General features: G+C 39.7%; 1 protein-coding gene across 5 annotated transcripts in view; it reads left to right on the forward strand.

Annotated features, from left to right (window-relative positions):
• PHACTR2 (phosphatase and actin regulator 2) overlaps nucleotides 1–18,863 on the forward strand; it is a gene marked incomplete at both ends in the record, with an annotated part of 249,822 nt that overhangs the window by 114,115 nt on the left and 116,844 nt on the right. For 3 of the 5 annotated variants that reach the window (XM_079716312.1, XM_079716314.1, XM_079716315.1), the window contains one exon: nucleotides 17,817–17,862. The exons of the other annotated variants lie outside the window; for them this stretch is intronic. In XM_079716312.1, coding sequence (XP_079572438.1) covers nucleotides 17,817–17,862 — 46 coding nt within the window. Of the gene's footprint in view, nucleotides 1–17,816; nucleotides 17,863–18,863 lie in introns of those variants that run through there. 5 annotated transcript variants of the gene reach the window in all.

An 18,863-nucleotide genomic window follows, 5' to 3' on the forward strand; every position in this document is an offset into this window, starting at 1 on the left:
TCTTTTAAATCACATACAGAAAAGACTTGAAAAGTATCCCGATCACTTAGATGGAAATATCAGAAGGGATTTCTGCTTGAGTTAGAGTTTGGACTAGACAGATTCTGAATTTATGATATATAATAAGCATAATTTCATATACATTCCTGCAGCAAAAATTACATTTTACCTGTTGACTTCAAGTCCTTTGTTATTTTGAAGGTATACTGCCATATCCAAATTTATTTCAAAATGACTTTAAATTTTTGAAGTTCAAAACTTAACCTATAGTTGAACCTCCTTAGTGGTAAGGTCCCCCTGTATTGGAAAATGAATTGGCACTCAGGTTCTTTTTCCTAACAGGTTCCTTCAACAAAGTATATTTAGATATTATACTTTAATAGTAGCTTAGTTTTACTGATCGGGTGTGACATGCAAGGTTATGTTCTAATCATTTCATATGTGTTACATCAGTTATCCTTACACTTGATTCAGGGAAGTACTATTATTATCACCCCCATTTTACAAATGAGGAAAGGATAGGTAAAGATGGAGCTGCTTCATTCATTCAACAAATATTTATTGACTGCCACCAACTTGCAAGGAGATAAGGTATTAAACAACAAAATCTTTTTTCCTTGGGGAGCTTACATTCCAATAGTAGGAGATAGATAGATAGATAGATGGGTAATATGAGCAGTTTTACTTTTCTTGGGCTTTCAGTCCATATTTTCTATTTGGGATAGAAATTAGAATGCTAGAATGTACACTGCCTATACTACACCCTATTATTATACTTCTATACATTATACTACACAATAGGCATCCACAACTGGGTATGTCAGAATTGCAGATATGAGTCCAGATAATTGTTTGAAGGTTGAAAATGGATCACAGGTCACAGTCATTGGAGCTTGGACTCACACTTTGGTCTCTGACTGATTTAAGTGACTTCTAAGAATTGCTTCTGCAATTCAGAGATGCTGGATAGGGGTGGATGGTTTGGCTATGCCAGTATGGTATTTTTGAATGAAATATCATACAGGTTCATAAATGCCACAGATTTAGATATACAAACTACATTTATCCTCAACTATTGTCTGTAGTCTTACTTTTCTGGCTTTGGCCCTCTCTGAACTCATCAGAGGAGAAAGTGTTAGCTTAACCACCTGGCTTTCTTCCTCTGCTGCGAAGGCCTCTTCTCCCTATTCCAGGCTACTCTTTTACCTCAGTGCAAATTAAACTTCTCGTCAATCCTACTTCCTCCAGTATTCCATTTAGACTGAGTAGGTCTTCCTTTCGAGTAATCTGTGTTCCCACCTGTGTTAGTTATCTATTGCTGCAGAATGATATTACCACAAACTTAACAGCTTAAAACAACATATGTTATATCTCAGTTGCCGTGTGTCAGGAGTTAGGGCACAGCTTAGTGGGGTCCTCTGCTTAGAGTCACAGGATGTCATAAATCTGCAATCAAGGTGTCAGCCAGGGCTGTGGTCTCACTAAGGCTTGACTGGGGAAGGATATATTCCCAAGCTCATGTGGCTGCTAGCAGTGTTCCATTCCTTGCAGAATGCTAGACTGAGGGCCTTAGTTTCTTGCTGGCTTTGAGCCAGAGGTTGCCAACTGCTCCTTGCCTCATGGCCTTCACGTGGCAGCTCACACTTCTTCAAAGCCAGGAAGAGGGTGTGTCGTAGCAAACCAGATGTTACAGTCCTACACAACATAATCACACACACATACAAACACACACACAATCACATACATCCTCACCATAGTCTGTTGGTTAGAAGAAACTCACAGATCCCATCTGCCTGCAAGAGAAGCTACTTGTACAGTAGTGTGAATATCAGAGGGCCACCTTAGCCTTTCCATTGTACCCCAATATTAAGAAACATTTCTTGTATTATCTCAGTCAAATGTTTTCTTTCTGCAAAAGCAGAGTAAGCTAGACCTCTCCATCCAGTCTGTTAATCTGTATACAATGATTTGTAAGTTAATGAACATTCCTGTTTAGTTTTAGCACTGCTATATTTCAACCAAATCAATTTTTAATAAGACATAGGCCAGTAGTCTCAGAGGAGAAATTGAACAGAGTTTTAACTGGGGCTGTTGAAAACATAATGTATGTATTTAGTAGATGCATATTAATGTAATTATGACAGTTTTCAGATTCTATGTTTTCTCAATTACTGAATCAAAAAACCTAAGTAATCATCAAATGGTATCCTATTGACACTATTGCTTATTGCTGGGCCTGAGAGTAAACCCCACAATACTTTTATGGGTCCTCAATTTCCTTTTTCTATTTCCCCTGGCAGCCACAGATCTAAATGGTGCATTGATACAGATCAGATTCATTCATTCATTCATTCATTTATATATAAAATACATACTTCCTGAGCACTTACCCACATTCTGGCTCTGTGCTGGTGTTATAATGGTAAACCAGACATGGCCTCCAGATGACATTCAGTCCAGTGCAAGAGACAGATGAAGAGATAGCCTTGGGATAAATTCCATGGGGCAGGTTGCTATGGAAATATATAGATTAAGGTCCCAGAGGATTTGACATCTAAGCCAACATATCTCTTAGAACATAAAATATAGGAGAATTGGAGGCAAGATATTGAGAATCACTCAACCCAAGTAGACACAGAAAATAAAACCCGAGGAAGGATGAGTCCTCTAGTTAGTAATAAGAGAGGGAGATGAACAGAGGTTTGAGAACCAAAGCTTGAGGTACACCTAGACAGAAGGTGGGAAGAAAGTAAGCCATGGATTTTAGTAACTGCAGTTTTGGCAAGCTATAAGGAGTCTCATTCTTCACATGGTAATAACAGTTTTCAGAATAAGGTACTTGATATTTCTACATTGACATAAATAATGGACTACAACTAAATATTCATAATGCTTTTGGATAAAATGAATTTTTTTTTACCCTAGATGAAATAGGGTAATATTTGTCTCAGAAACAAAGCAAAACATATCACCCTAAAATGACAGACTCAAGTGAGAAATGTATATTAATGTTGACTATTTTATTAATAAATGTAGCTGAGTATTGTATTCAGCATTGGTTCACAGAAACAAATCACTGGATGTGTCATTAGCTCACAAAACAGTACGGTTTACACACCTATAAAGAAGAAATAAAATAATCTGTAGAAACAGTGAAATCTTTGGAGCTTTATGTGGGTTTGGGAGTATTTATAACAAAGCAAAATCCACATCATTTTCTCCTGCTAAATAAATAGAGAGAGAGAGAATAACAATATTCTTTTAAAGTAAAACAATAAATCTTTCATGTAAAGATTGATTCTTATTTTATATTAGGCCCCTTTCTCCCTTGTAAAAATTTCCCTTGTGCATTCTCATAATTGAAAGCCCTCTGCTTAAGGAAGTTGGGGAGTGAAAACCCTTCAGTGAAAGAGCCTCGTTGCTTTGGAGAGTGGTGTACAGATTTTAAATGGTAATATTCCAAGCCCATATTTTATGTCTACTTCTTAATTGTGTGATTATATGATTTCTCCCTGAATAAACCTTGTTTTGATGAGAGATTAAGTCTGAACACCTGCAAGTTGCCTCATCCCCCTTCTCAGCTCCCATCTTTATCACCTGTTTGGAGAATGTGTCAACTTTCCTTAATTGAGAAGTAATTTTCAGTTACTGAAATCCATTTTATATTCTAAAGCCTCTTCAATATGTACAACTTTCCCCTAGGGGGCTGTTTTACTTGGAGGCATCTTCGGTTTAGATTTAAGTTCTAATAAAACTACGTATGTTTTCAGAAACATAGCTTAGAGCTTTCTTTTTTTTCTGTTTTAAAATACCAGAAGCATAACAGTAAAGAACAGTTGAAGCTAGGCCTATGAAATATGAGAAACTACTTACTTTCAATTCCCTTAATATGTCATTTGGAGTTTTAAAGATACCATTGTAGTACAAATAAAAAATATTACAGAGAGATATTTACTCTAAAGAAAACAAAAATAAGCAGTAGATTGAGCATCTGTTTTTATTTATAGAATGCTGTGCTATTTAATAATGCAAGCGGTTTAAATAACACTAAATATGCGTCTGTGTTTTCCCCGTTGCGAAATACTAAGTTTTTATTTATTTATTTATTTATTTAGTTAGTTAGTTAGTTATTTTTGGCTGTGTTGGGTCTTCGAGGGCTTTCTCTAGTTGCAGCGAGCGGGAGCCACTCTTCATCGCGGTGCGCGGGCCTCTCACTGTCGCGGCCTCTCTTGGTGCGGAGCACAAGCTCCAGACGCGCAGGCTCAGTAGTTGTAGCTCACGGGCCTAGTTGCTCTGAGGCATGTGGGATCTTCCCAGACCAGGGCTCGAACCCGTGTCCCCTGCATTGGCAGGCAGATTCTCAACCACTGCACCACCAGGGAAGCCTGCGAAATACTAAGTTTTAAAGTCACCTTTCTACTAGTGATGTTTCAGTTTGTATACCAGATAGCTCTGTTTTTCATCTTGAATTGTCTTTACCTGCATTCCAATTACATTTTTCCATTCAGAAATGCAGAGCATTCTCTTAATTTATTAAGTCAACCCCTGCTTTTCACTTGGGTGAATGAAGTTTCTGAATATACCAAAGCAAATCTCTTGATTTTTAGTTCTTATTTTCATTTGCGCCCTTATTTTTTTTTTTTTTTTTTTTTTTTTTTTTTGCGGTATGCAGGCCTCTCACTGTTGTGGCCTCTCCCGTTGCGGAGCACAGGCTCCAGACGCGCAGGCTCAGTGGCCATGGCTCACGGGCCTAGCCTCTCCGCGGCATGTGGGATTTTCCCGGACCGGGGCACGAACCCGTGTCCCCTGCATCGGCAGGCGGACTCTCAACCACTGCGCCACCAGGGAAGCCCGCGCCCTTATTTTTATCATACCCTTTCTTACTCTGTTCCTTTTCTTCTTTTTTCTTTCCTTTTTTAGCTTCATCAGTTTAATACCTAATTTATTTGTATATTGTATATGTAAGTATATTATTTCTCTCTGAATAAACCTCTTTCTTTTTTTAAAAAATGCAGTTAAGACTTTAAATATACCTCTGATTACCACATTACCACCATCTCACATATTCTGTAGTGCTTTCATTGTTTTGTTCTACACACTTTATAAGTTACAATTTGATTTCCTTGTGTAACTTAGGAGCACTTTAAAAAAAAAAAGTTTCCAAAAAAATGTGAGAGGGTTTTTTTTCCTGTTTTAACTGTTTTTCTTATTGATTTGTAAGAAATCAACACATTTCATTACATTATAGTCAGAGATTGTAGATTATATAATATGAATTCTTTAAAACTTATTGAGATCCAGTATTTACTCAAAGTGTAGTTGCTATTTCTTGAACACCGGTGTCTACATATACCTGTAAAACCAAGCTTATCAAATGGATTGTTCATATTCATAACCTTAAAAATATTTTGTCTGCTTGATCTTGTTACTTTTTCATGGTATGTTAAAATCTCTCCATATTATTGTGAACTTGTCTATCTATCCTTCTAATTCTGTTAGTTTTTGTTTTTTGTATTTCAAGATTCTGATGGTAGGGGCATACTAGCTGAAACTTTGTACATCTATTTTCTTGTTAGATTATTCTTTTTATCATTATATAATCGGTCCCTCTATGCTACTTATTATTTTTACTTCAATTTTAATTCATCTATTATTAATATTGATATACCAATTTTCCCTTGGTAAGTATTTGCTTAAGTATATATTTTTCATACTTTTATTTTCAGCTTTTGCTCTTTTGGATGTATCTCCCCAAATTGGCAGATAGAGAGGTGCATTGTATTTCTGCTCCAGTCTTTTACTCTCTGTCATTAGATATGAATATTCCTTTCACATTTACTGCAATCAGAATTTTGGGCTAACTTGACCATCTTAATTGATCATCTTTTTTAGCCTGCTCTTTTTAAAGTTTTCTCTCATTTTCTTTTCTCATTATTTGGGTTAGTGAAACATTTTTTTATTCCCCTTTCTTTTATTTACTGACTTGGAAGCTTATTATTATATTTTTCTTATTATTTGAAACAACACATTTTTCTAACAAAGTCAAAAAGTATTTAATTTGTCCTCCTGGTCAAAATCAGAACCTTAACATATGTTAAAAACTCATTGACTACCTCTCCATTTTGCACAGCCAATAGTTTATTAAATTCACCATAATTTTATCAACTTCTATACTCACTGTTGTTTTCTGCATCCCACCCTTAGTCTGGGCTCCTTTTCTTTCTTGCTGAGGAATATTCTGTAGAAGTTCCTTCAGTGATTAACCACTTTTAGTGAGTGATTGTTTGATTTAGTGAATGATTGTTTATTGGGGTATGGAATTCTAAGATATTTCTCCATAACACAAAGAAAATATAATTCTATTGTCTTCTTAGATTTATTGTGATGCCTTGATGTGGCATCTGTCTTTTCTACCCACTACTTTTTACATTTTCTCTTTATTCTTGATATTCAGTATCCCTAGGATATATCGAGGTATAGATTGATTTTTTTCCTTGGTGACACCTAGGATTGTTTTCATTCTACAATTGGAGGTCTAATTGAGCATTTCAAATTTGAACTTTGAATTTTTTACCCCAAACCCACTTCACTCACTGTTGTCTCAGATTTAATTAATGGCAACTCAGCCCTTCCAATTGCTCAAACAAAATTTTGAAGTTGTCCTTGCTTTATCTCTTTTCTCCCATACTCCACATTCAATCCATGAAGAAATTTGGCTCTACCTTGAAAATGTACCCAGAATCCAAGTACATTTCACCATTCCCACTGTTGCCAGCCTGGTCTAAGCCCCTGTCACTTCTTGCCTGGCGTATTCTTGTAGTCTCTCCTAGTCTCTCTGCTTCCAACCTCGTCTCTTCTATCCTTTACTCAGAAGCCATAGTGATCTTGATATATAAGGCAGATCATGCCATTCCTTTGCTCAAAACTGTCATTGCTTCCTCATCTCACTTTAGTAAAAGCCAAAGTCTTTATGGTCAACTGCAAGGTCCTATATGGCTTACAATCCCCCTCTCACCTCCCCCTCGCTTACTGTCCTCCCACCACACTGGTCCCTTAGTGTTGCTTGAACATACAGCATGCTCTTGTCTTCTGGCTTTGGGTGCCCTTTCTCCAGATAACCACATGGCTAACTCCATCATGTCCTTTGAGTCTGTGCTCAATGATTACCTTTTCAGTGAGGACTGCTATGACCATCACATGCTAATCCATCGCTCTTACCCTTCCCCATTTATTTCATAGCACTTTTCATCTTCTAAATTGCTATAAAATTTACAGATTTATTATGTTCATTGCTTATTTTCTGTCCTTTCTTAAAATGTAAGTTGTCTGAATGCATATATTTTTACTTTTTGTTTAATTCTATATCTTAAATACCTAGAACAGAGCCTGGCACAAAGGAGATGCATAATAAATATTTGTTGGATGACTGATTAACCAATAAATGAATTCTTATTTATACGGAACTATCATACAGATAGATAGATAGATAGATAGATAGATAGATCTTATGTATATTCACAGAATAGGAATACAATACAATGCAATATAGTTACAACCCACATGTCCATTAACTGGTAAATAGATAAACAAACTTTGATATAGCCGTACAATGGAACCCTACTCCCTACAAAAGGGAACAGAATACCGATACATACAACAACATGGATGAATATCAAAAACATTAAGTGAAAAAAGCCAGATATAAAAAACTGCATATGCTGTTATTCCATTTATATGAAATTTTAGAAGAGTCTAAACTATGGAGATGGAAAGCTGGTCAGTAGTTGCCTGATGCCAGTGAGTAGGACCGGGATTAACTGCAGGACATGATGGAACTCTTCAGGATTCTCAAAGTTTCCTAAAACCTGACTGCAGAAGTGGTTGCACTACATATTTACTAAAACTCATTGAATTGTTTACTTAAAATGGGTAGAATTTAGGGTTTGTAAATTATTCCTCAAAAAGCTGTCAGCAATAAATAAAGAAATACAGTTAATACTAACTACATACTATCAGAATTTAATCTTTGATTTAGGAAGCCCTTCACAATCTTGAGTCATCTTCAGAATGAGTTGCTGACTCTGTATTGGAAAGATGTGGATTTAGCAATTAATAAAGTTCAGAGCCTTCCCTGTAGCAGCCCACTGTTCATCCTTAACTCTTGGTGGAACAAACCCATGGGAGATCCTCAGTTAATTCTAGCTAAATGACTAGATGATGATTATTATTAATAGAATGGCATATAAAAGGAAATTTACAGTCACTGACACAAATTGATATCATCTTGCTATGCATTCCGCATTATATCACCAAAATCATACATTTATTCCTAGCTGGATGTTTTTCATCCCTGCTGCAAGTTGCTATAATTAAGGAAATCATGTAAATGTGATTTATCACACAATACGTATTGAGTGCCCTCTATGTGCCAGACATTTTGTTAGGTTCTAGGGATAGATATGATGGTTAATAAAACAATGATTTGGACCTTATTTTAAGCAATTATTTTCTGTAACTTGGGCACTAATTATTAAAAATGTCTTGAAGGAATGTTCTCTATAGATTTCGGTTAGTAAATTAAAGATTATTCATTTTATAGCAGTTGTCAGAGTTTTAAATACTGTGGATGAGTAATTTGTTTTTCTTGTAAAACAAAGTGCAGCAAATTACACACTTTTTCTCCTGGGGTGGGGCAAAGTTTCTGGAAAAGGAAATTCCAGCACCACCCCTCGAGGTCTTTATTTTCCAGAGTAAATCTTCTAACCATCCAGCTCAATCACTAAGTAAGCACACGTGTGAAACACCACGCCCTCTGCAGAGACTCACTCAGGGCAAAACAGGGGCAAGGTATTTTGTTAATCCTTTTAGCTTGAGCAAGCAGTAGAAGAAAAACTCAGGAAATAAATCATATAAAAGTATGAGAACAATAGGAAAGAAAAGCCTGTCTTACAGGTTTGTTTCCTGTTCTAATACTTCTGGAATGTGGTTTTCTCTCCTGTTGCTGAATATAACTAGAATGTCTAAAGTTGTAATTCTTTTCTTAACCAGAGTTCTCCTTTGTCTGTTTATATTATCGTGTTAAAACTAAAATCTCTCAGCATTGTCAAAATAAAAGGCATGGGAAGCATTTGGTGGCAATTGCTGTAGAGTAACGTTTTAAGAAGTAAACAGTGGTTGCATATACAGAATTTCAACTGAAATCATAACATTCTATTTGCTTTATAGTAGTTCTATGTTTCTAGATATGCTGACTTTCACAAAATGTAGCCAAGTTTTGGAGTAATGCAAAGTTTTAAAAAACTGGCAGATAGTCTAGTAAAAACCTACTTAAAAACTTTTGCACACCAGCCTTTAGTTTCTGAGTTATATATTGTTGTACGTGATTATTAGAACCTCTTGTGTTAAAAATAGCCTTCTAATTTAAAAAATTGACCTTTAGCACCTCCACCAGAGAAAGGGAGAAAAGACAGTTTTCTGCCCTTTAATAAATCTGACAAGGGTAGGTAGGAAGAAAATAAATGATTAAACTGATACTTTTAGATCATCTGTGAATTTCTGTTGTTTCTTCTGACCATTGTATCTAGAAAACAAACTAATACACTTAAAAAAATATCCTATTTGGAAAGTTACTAAGTTTTAATTACTAAGTTTCATTTCGTTTCCACTAGGAGAAGGTTTTCTATGACTGCAATTCCCATTACTCAGGCAAATGTCAGTATTTCACTAGATCTTCACGGGCAAGTCCCGGAATGAGGGTGCCAGTGAAGAGATCTTCATCTACCTGTACATGGCCACCACCAGCCACTGTTGCTTCCTAGACCACCACTGCTCTGATCAACCATCTCATCTTCTGGTACTCTGCCTAACCCTTCTCTTCCTACCCCCTCACCCCCAAATGCTGGTGTTTCAAAATGCGGCCCTATGGGCTTCCCTGGTGGCACAGTGGTTGAGAGTCCGCCTGCCAATGCAGGGGACACGGGTTCGTGCCCCGGTCCGGGAAGATCCCACATGCCGCAGAGGGGCTGGGCCCGTGAGCCATGGCTGCTGAGCCTGTGCCTTCGGAGCCTGTGCTCCGCCACAGGAGAGGCCACAACAGTGAGAGGCCCGCGTACCGAAAAAAAAAAAAATGCAGTCCTAGCAGAGCCAGCAGCAGCCAGGAAACCAGACACCTAGGATGAGTATTCATGGCATCTGTGCTTTGAGGGAGGAAGATCTCACTCTTTCTCCTACTCCAAGCTGAGATTTGGCCACTAGAAAAGCCCGTCAGTGACCTAAGTTACAGAACTTGGTAATGGTGACTGTACTCATTGTAAACCATCTCTCTAGTCACCAAATTGTATGCCTACAATTTGGACTTTGACCTGGTAGGAAAGGTCCTTTCCACAAATAGATTGCTAAAGTTTAGGTTTATGTCTGCTATTAACTTTTATCTAATGGAACTAGTGATTTCCACCCATAAAAAGTGCAAGTGTCACTTTGGGTACCCCAGATGGATGAATTTAATAACTCCTACAAGCCAGTGAAATCTGTGTTATAGGGTAAAATGCTTGAAAACCTCAAGAAGTACAACCTCTTTGTCAAAAGGCAAACCAGTTTCCGGGAGGGGAAATTCGCTCTAACTAATCCACCCAATTTAATTTCTTTCCGGAAGTAAAGGAATAAATCACAGAAGGTCTTTCAGGGGTGCAAAAATATTTAGACCGGATAATGGAAAAAATTAGAAGATGCTGTCAGTCTATATTTTTAGGAAGGTTTAACATCAACTATTTCTCACAATCAGTCATGGTATGATTTGATGACAGAATATTAAAAAACATGAAAGTGGTGCTAATGCTTAAGCCTGCTCATAGAGGCCTGTTGTTAAATTTCCAGAAACTTGGCAAACCAGTTGACATAAATTTTGCGAGCCAGTTGACCACTCATTGAATTGATCATTGTAGAAGTACTTATATCATAGAAAACAGCAAACACAAATCGCACATCAGTCTTGTCCCCACCCCCAGATCAAACCAGTTGTTGAGCATTTACCAGGATATCACTGGATGAGAGATTGGTTTAGAAATATAGACTGAAGAACAGGACCAATGCTGAAGAGTTATAAATAGATCATTTCCTCAAAGTTAGATGTTGGCACTAATCTTCTTTAGCAATTTTATAAATTCTCTGGAAAGAGGTAACACAGAGAAACATCCATTTTTTTCAGATGACATTAAACATTTCCACCGTTAAACTATAAACTTGAGGGATTAACACACAGAGCTCTTAGTGAAACTGTGAGTTGGCTGAATAATAGCAGATGAGCTGTAATGAGGCAAGAAAAGGGCAATTTGGGGGGAAATTATCTTTTTTTTAAATAAATTTATTTATTTTATTTATATTTGGCTGTGCTGGGTCTTCGTCACTATGCGCAGGCTTTCTTTAGTTGAGGCGAGCGGGGGCTACTCTTCATTGTGGTGCGCGTGTTTCTCATTGTGGTAGCTTCTCTTGTTGCGGAGCACAGGCTCTAGGCGCATGGGCTTCAGTAGTTGTGGTGCGTGGGCTCAGTAGTTGTGGCGCACGGGCTCAGTAGTGGTGGCACATGGGCTTAGTTGCTCCGCAGCATGTGGAATCTTCCAAGACCAGGGCTCGAACCCACGTCCCCTGCATTGGCAGGCGGATTCTTAACCACTGTGCCACCAGGGAAGCCCCTGGGGGGGGGGGAATTATCTTAACATACTCTTGTTAGATGATAAATTCTAACCTTTATGTTATGACCTATAAATGGAATTTAGGTATTTCTGTAGACTTTTTCTATGTTCATTAATATAATTTGTTAGCCGTGATGAAAAGGCTGTTAAAACACCAAGCCTCATCGGAAGCACTGGAAACAAAATAGAATAAACTGTGCCACCCTTATAATGGAACTTTAATGCTCACTTCCTGCAGTTTTGGTTGACATGCTTCAAGGATAATGTAATGGAACTGGAAAAATTTCAGAGGAAAGTGTGTAACCTGATCAGGGGATTATAAGAATCCCAGATGAGGCTAAGATTATATTAACTAGCAAATCATGAAAGGTTTTGAATAAGGTAAATATAGATGGATTTAGTAAATCCTGAAAGACTAGAGCTATAGAGTACCCCTTTGATGTTTGAAATATGAATTTGCAGAAGAAATAAAAAGAAACACATTATTGTTTCTCAAGGAAAAGAAGTATTGATAGCAAAAATGACATTGTATGTCAAAGTTTAGCTTTTGTTAATTTCAAAGACAATCATTGTATTTACATATTCTGATGTGCAAAATTTATGGTATATTTCCTCTAATCAATGACCTCCCTTATCCATTAGGCTCTATCAATGGAAAGAAGAGTGAGAATTTCCTCCTCTCAGTTTAGATTGAGAGAACACACAACCTGGTCTTTTTTTTGGTTGTTGTTGTTTTAAGACCAATTTAAAGGAAGAAATGGAAGAGCCATTATAATTGTTTACTCTCACTGCTGAACCCCCCAGGTGGAATGTGTTCCCAAACACAGCAGCTTTCCACTTTAAAAGGAAATTTAGTTAGGATTAATTTCATTGTCCTAATTAGAACTCACATCTTGGTTAATCCTCAGTTTTGTTAAAGAATATCAGGGTTTCTTTGTGGAGCTGATCCTCCGGCTCTGCAGCACCAGCTTGGATAGAATGAGGTCTCTGTGGCTTTGGTGACCCTGCTTAAGCATTCCACTGTGTCCCAGCTCTGCTCTCCGCATGCCTCCCACTGCAACCCCCGTCACCTGTCACCTGACCTCAGGGCCTGGGGAGGGGTCAGTGCCCCAAGGCCAGGGGCTTTTGCTCAGCAGAGATGTCAGGCTTCCTGGGGGCATCAGTTTGTTGTTGTTGTTGTTGTTGTTTTTTCATCTTTATTGGAGTATAATTGCTTTACAGTGGTGTGTGTTTCTGCTTTATAACAAAGTGAATCAGTTATACATATACATATGTTCCATAAAAAGAAACGAAATTGAGTTATTTGTAGTGAGGTGGATGGACCTAGAGTCTGTCATACAGAGCGAAGTAAGTCAGAAAGAGAAAGACAAATACCGTATGCTAACACATATATATGGAATCTAAGAAAAAAAAATGTCATGAAGAACCTAGGGGTAAGATGGGAATAAGACAGACCTACTAGAGAATGGACTTGAGGATATGGGGAGGGGGAAGGGTAAGCTGTGACAAAGTGAGAGAGTGGCATGGACATATATACACTACCAAACGTAAAATAGATAGCTGGGGGCATCAGTTTTTGAGTTCTGCTGCGGTCCAGATGACCTGGGACCAGGTGTCACCTAGAGATGCGCCTCAACCTATGCCTCAGGAAGGGCTAGGGAACAGTTTTGTTATTGTATTAACTTTACTCATTTAACTTGCTTGAGAAACTAACCAATTTTTACTTTCTGTCCAGAATGATATATGTAGGAGAGTGAGCCGTAATGCTCCCAAAGTGCCTTGCTTTTCCTCTGATATAAATATATTTATAAAGACCAGGTCCAGGGGCTTCCCTGGTGGCGCAATGGCTGCCTGCCAATGCAGGGGACACGGGTTCGAGCCCTGGTCTGGGAGGATCCCACATGCCGCGGAGCAACTGGGCCCGTGAGCCACAACTACTGAGCCTGCGCGTCTGGAGCCTGTGCCCCGCAACAAGAGAGGCCGCGACAGTGAGAGGCCCGCGCACCGTGATGAAGAGTGGCCCCCGCTCGCCGCAACTAGAGAAAGCCCTTGCACAGAAACGAAACCCAACACAGCCAAAAATAAATATAAATAAATAAATTTATAAAATAAAGACCTGGTCCAGTGGATTCCTGCGTGTGTTTGCCGCAGCAAGATTTTAGGGACTTGGCTTGTATGTAGTGGGGATACAGTCTGAAAATGGGTTCCCTTCCCGTGAAGACTGGGAAAGGAGCTTGAGGTGGAGCTCTGAGCAGTAGGGTTAAGCCAAACCCCTGAAGTGGCCATTTCCTCGTCACCCCACTCCTCTCAGGTCCTTAGAAGGACGTCCAGTTTTCCAAAGCCCTGTGCCTCCAAGCCTGGTCTCATTTGAGTCCCTGCCAGGCTCATGTGTGTACCCCATTAGCACCCCAGTGACCTGAAGATTCTATGTAATTGTTTTATGTATACATGTGAATACATAGACACCAACATTTTAAATAATTTGATAAGGTCTTTGTAGCCACTCAAAAAAAAAGAAAAGGTCAGTGTTTCTTAAGAGTGAATTAGTCAAAAGGAAGTAGATAACTGATAACACTATTCTAGGGAAAAAGTTTTCCCCACAGTAGAGGGTGGGCTATTTGGGTGTGAAAAAAAGAGGGCAACTTAAAAGATGAAACAGACAAGCAAATGTCTTTCAAAAAACAAAGCAAGGCTCTATGTGATTTTTTTTTAACATCTTTATTGGAGTATAAGTGCTTTACAATGGTGTGTTAGTTTCTGCTTTATAACAAAGTGAATCAGCTATACTATACATATGTTCCCATATCTCCTCCCTCTTGTGTCTCCCTCCCACCCTCCCTATCCCACCCCTCTAGGTGGTCACAAAGCACCGAACTGCTCTCCCTGTGCTATGCGGCTGCTTCCCACTAGCTATCTATTTTACATTAGGTAGTGTATATATGTCCATGCCACTCTATCACTTCGTCCCAGCTTACCCTTCCCCCTCCCCGTGTCCTCAAGTCCATTCTCTACATTTGCATCTTCATTCCTGTCCTGCCCCTAGGTTCTTCAGAACCTTTTTTTTTTTTTTAGATTCCATATGTATGTGTTAGCATATGGTATTTGTTTTTCTCTTTCTGACTTACTTCACTCTGTATGACAGACTCTAGGTCCATCTACCTCACTACAGATAACTCAATTTCGTTTCTTTTTATGGCTGAGTAATATTCCATAGTATATATGTACCACATCTTTTTTTAAAAAATTTATTTATTTAATTTATTTATTTTTGGCTGCATTGGGTCTTCGTTGCTGCGCCCGGGCTTTCTCTAGTTGTGACAAGTAGGGGCTACTCTTCGTTGCAGTGCACGGGCTTCTCATTGCGGTGGTTTCTCTTGTTGCAGAGCACAGGCTCTAGGTGCGCAGGCTTCAGTAGTTGTGGCACGCAGGCTCAATAGTTGTGGCTTGAGGGTTCTAGAGCACAGGCTCAGTAGTTGTGGCGCACGAGCTTAGTTGCTCCACGGCATGTGGGATCTTCCCGGACCAGGGATCAAACCCATGTCCCCTGCATTGGCAGGCAGATTCTTAACCACTGAGCCACCAGGGAAGCCCTGTACCACATCTTCTTTATCCATTTCTCCATTGATGGACATTTAGGTTGCTTCCATGTCCTGGCTATTGTAAATAGTGCTGCAATGAATATTGGGGTGCATGTATCTTTTCGAATTATAGTTTTCTCTGGATATATGCCCAGGACTGGGATTGCAGAATCATATGGTAGCTCTATTTTTAGTTTTTTAAAGAGCCTTCATACCGTTCTCCTACTGGCTGCACCAATTTACATTCCCATCAACAGTGTAGGAGGGTTCCCTTTTCTCCACACCCTCTCGAGCACTTATTGTTTGTAGAGTTTTTGATGATGGCCATTCTGACCGGTGTGAGGTGATACCTCATTGTAGTTTTGATTTGCATTTCTCTAATGATTATATACTATATAGATTTTTAATAGTTCAGAGTTGAATGCCTAGGATAACCTAAAAAGTGAAAGTTGTGGCAAGTGAGCTAAATATAGTTTCTTTAAAAATACACTGTTGGGGATGGATAAATTGGGAGATCGGGACTGACATATACACACTATTATATATAAAACAGATAACAAATGGGGACCTAGTGTATAGCACAGGAAACTCTACTCAATACTCTCTAATGACCTATATGGGAAAAGAATCTAAAAAAGAGTGGATATATGCATATGTATAACTGATTCACTTTGCTGTACAGCAGAAACTAACACAACATTGTAAATCAACTATACTCCAATAAAAATAAATTAAAAAATTAAAAAATACTCTTTTTTGGAAATCCCCTGGCGGCCAGTGGTTAGGACTCGGTGCTCTCACTGCCAGGGCCCTGGGTTCGATCCCATAAGCCTAGTGGCCTGGCCAAAAAAAAAAAAAAAAAAAAAAAACACTTAAAAAAAAACCCTTTTTTTGTTTTTTTTTTTTAAAGAAGATGTTGGGGGTGGCTTCCCTGGTGGCGCAGTGGTTAAGAGTCCGCCTGCCGATGCAGGGGACGCGGGTTCGTGCCCCGGTCCAGGAAGATCCCACATGCCGTGGAGCGGCTGGGCCCGTGAGCCATGGCCGCTGAGCCTGCGCGTCCGGAGCCTGTGCTCCACAACGGGAGAGGCCACGGCAGTGAGAGGCCCACGTACCGCAAAAAAAAAAAAAAAAGAAGAAGATGTTGGGGTTAGGAGTTTAGTAATTTATTTGTTTACTTTAGCTGTGTTGGGTCTTCGTTTCTGTGTGAGGGCTTTCTCTAGTTGTGGCAAGCGGGGGCCATTCTTCATCGCGGTGCACCGGTCTCTCACTATCGCGGCCTCTCTTGTTGCGGAGCACAGGCTCCAGACTCACAGGCTCCAGACGTGCAGGCTCAGTAGTTGTGGCTCCCGGGCCTAGTTGCTTCGCGGCGTGTGGAATCCTCCCAGACCAGGGCTCGAACCCGTGTCCCCTGTATTAGCAGGCAAATTCTCAACCACTGCGCCACCAGGGAAGCCCCCCCAAAAAACTTTTTAATGAAACATATACGTTCAGAAAAATGCACAAATCATAGTATACAATTCAATGAATTTTCTTAAAGTGAACCACATTTATGTAACCACCATCCAGTCTAACGCCATATCTATCTCCATCTATCTATCGATCTATCTATAGATTGATCGATAGATAGATGGAGATATATATGGCATCTAGATTTCTCATCAACAGTATTTATTTGTATTCATATTTTTAAGGAGTTTGCAGTTGAGATTTAATTACAGGAGGATTTAACTTTTATGGAATGTTAGCTTCTAAAATAAATTACTGTTGTTTTCACCTTTTGTATATTTTAAACACCTTACCAGGCAGTTTGATAGTCTCACAGTGATTCTTCTGAATATAGGAGAGGTGAACTTCCCAGAGTCTAGGTGGTAGAGAACAAAGTGTATACTTTGTTGATCTCACACATAGATCCATCATTCAGATTTATTGTTCAACCTGATTGAGGCCACTAATACTGCTTTTTAAAATTCCACTTGTTAAAAGGAAGATAATTTTTAAAAGGAGGAAAAAAATGCACACATATCAGCAAACAATATGAGGAAGGAACTAGCTTTAACGAAACAAATTTTCTTAAATTAAGTACCGTGACTAAGTACTTTAATTCCTTTTCTTCCAGCCTTAAAGGATCATTTGACAGGGAACCTTTTAAGTTAAACGGGAGTCACCCGAACTCTCTGCTACCCTGGGGGGGTCGCGGGTCTCACAGCCCCCGCAGGCGCGGCTGGACCAGCCCGGGCTTCTCCCCTCCCCACTTCCTCGCCCCCCTCATTCCACCTCCCCCGTCGCCCACTCCCCCTCTCTCCTCCCCCGTGACCCTTGACCCCAGCTAATCTGCATAGAGGAATGACAGGCATCCGCTGGGCAGGATCCGCCGCGCCGGCTGCGGCCGGCCGGGCTGGGAGACCCGCGAAGGGGAGAAGGTGAGGGGACCCGGCGGGCAGCTCCGCACGGACCGGGAAATGAACGCTTGGGAATCTGTCTGCGAGCGGACCCATGATCCAAGGACCAAAAGAGCCGCGTGATCGCCCGACCTGGCCCTGCGACCCGAGACATGGGCCAGACCTCGGTCTCCACGCTGTCCCCGCAGCCCAGCAGCGGTGAGTCCGGGGCGCACGCGATGCGCTCCCGCCCCGCGGGCGCTGGGCTGGCTCGGGGCAGCCTGGGCGGTCGAGGGCTCCTCGGCGAGCCGGGCTCTGCCCGAACCCGCCAAGTCCCTCCGAGAAACCCGAGAGGTAGCGCTCCCCCAAACTCTTTGTCGTGGAAAAGTGGAATGCCTTTTGGGATCCAGCCGATTTTACCTTAAAGGCACAGGCTCCATTTTTTCTCCGAGATGCCTCGCTTTCGTGTTTCTCTGAATTTCTTCTGAGCCTGAAATTTACGAGAAACGCCATTGGCGCATTGCTTTGTTTTAAAAACGCGAAACTTAAAAAGCAAGATAAACTCGCCAACAGGTTTTTCTGTATTTACACTTGGCTTCCGAACAGACTAGAACTGAATTCTTTCAAGCTTGTCAACTGATTTATGGTTTGTGTTTCGGAGTAGAAGCGCTGTTTGCCTTCTTTTATCCTGGCAGAACGCTGAATACTTAATAACCAACAGAAAAAAAGCTTAATTGTTTCAAATGATACTTGTTTATTAGACACAAGCTATAAAATTTGAGGAAACATTTCATGAACCCGGTTATTCAGGGCTAAAGATGGTTTGATGGAAACGTGTGTAATGTTTCTGAGCTGTACTGCCCTGTTTTAAGTTTCTTTTTAACACTTTCTTTAAAAAAAAAAAAAAAGGAAGGAAGATACGTCTGGCGTTTCTCCAGTAATGTAGGGATAAACAACTTTTTGGTGGCGATACTTGTGATTGGATAATGAAACATACTTAAAAGATACTATTTTGATATATTTTTCCATCAAGAATTAAAAAACAAAACCTCAAAGGGGGCATTTACGTTATTCCTTGAGATATTTGATACACTTTTCAAATTGTGTAAACATCAACAGGATCTTGCTGAAAGGAAATGACAGGGCAGAGATGAAGGGTTCTTTTTTTGTTATTGTTGTTGTTTTAATCAGCTCCAGGATGTCTCTAACTAGATAGCATT

The sequence above is a fragment of the Hyperoodon ampullatus genome, assembly GCF_949752795.1.
Source record: "Hyperoodon ampullatus genome assembly, chromosome: 12".
Taxonomy (NCBI): Eukaryota; Metazoa; Chordata; class Mammalia; order Artiodactyla; family Ziphiidae; genus Hyperoodon; species Hyperoodon ampullatus.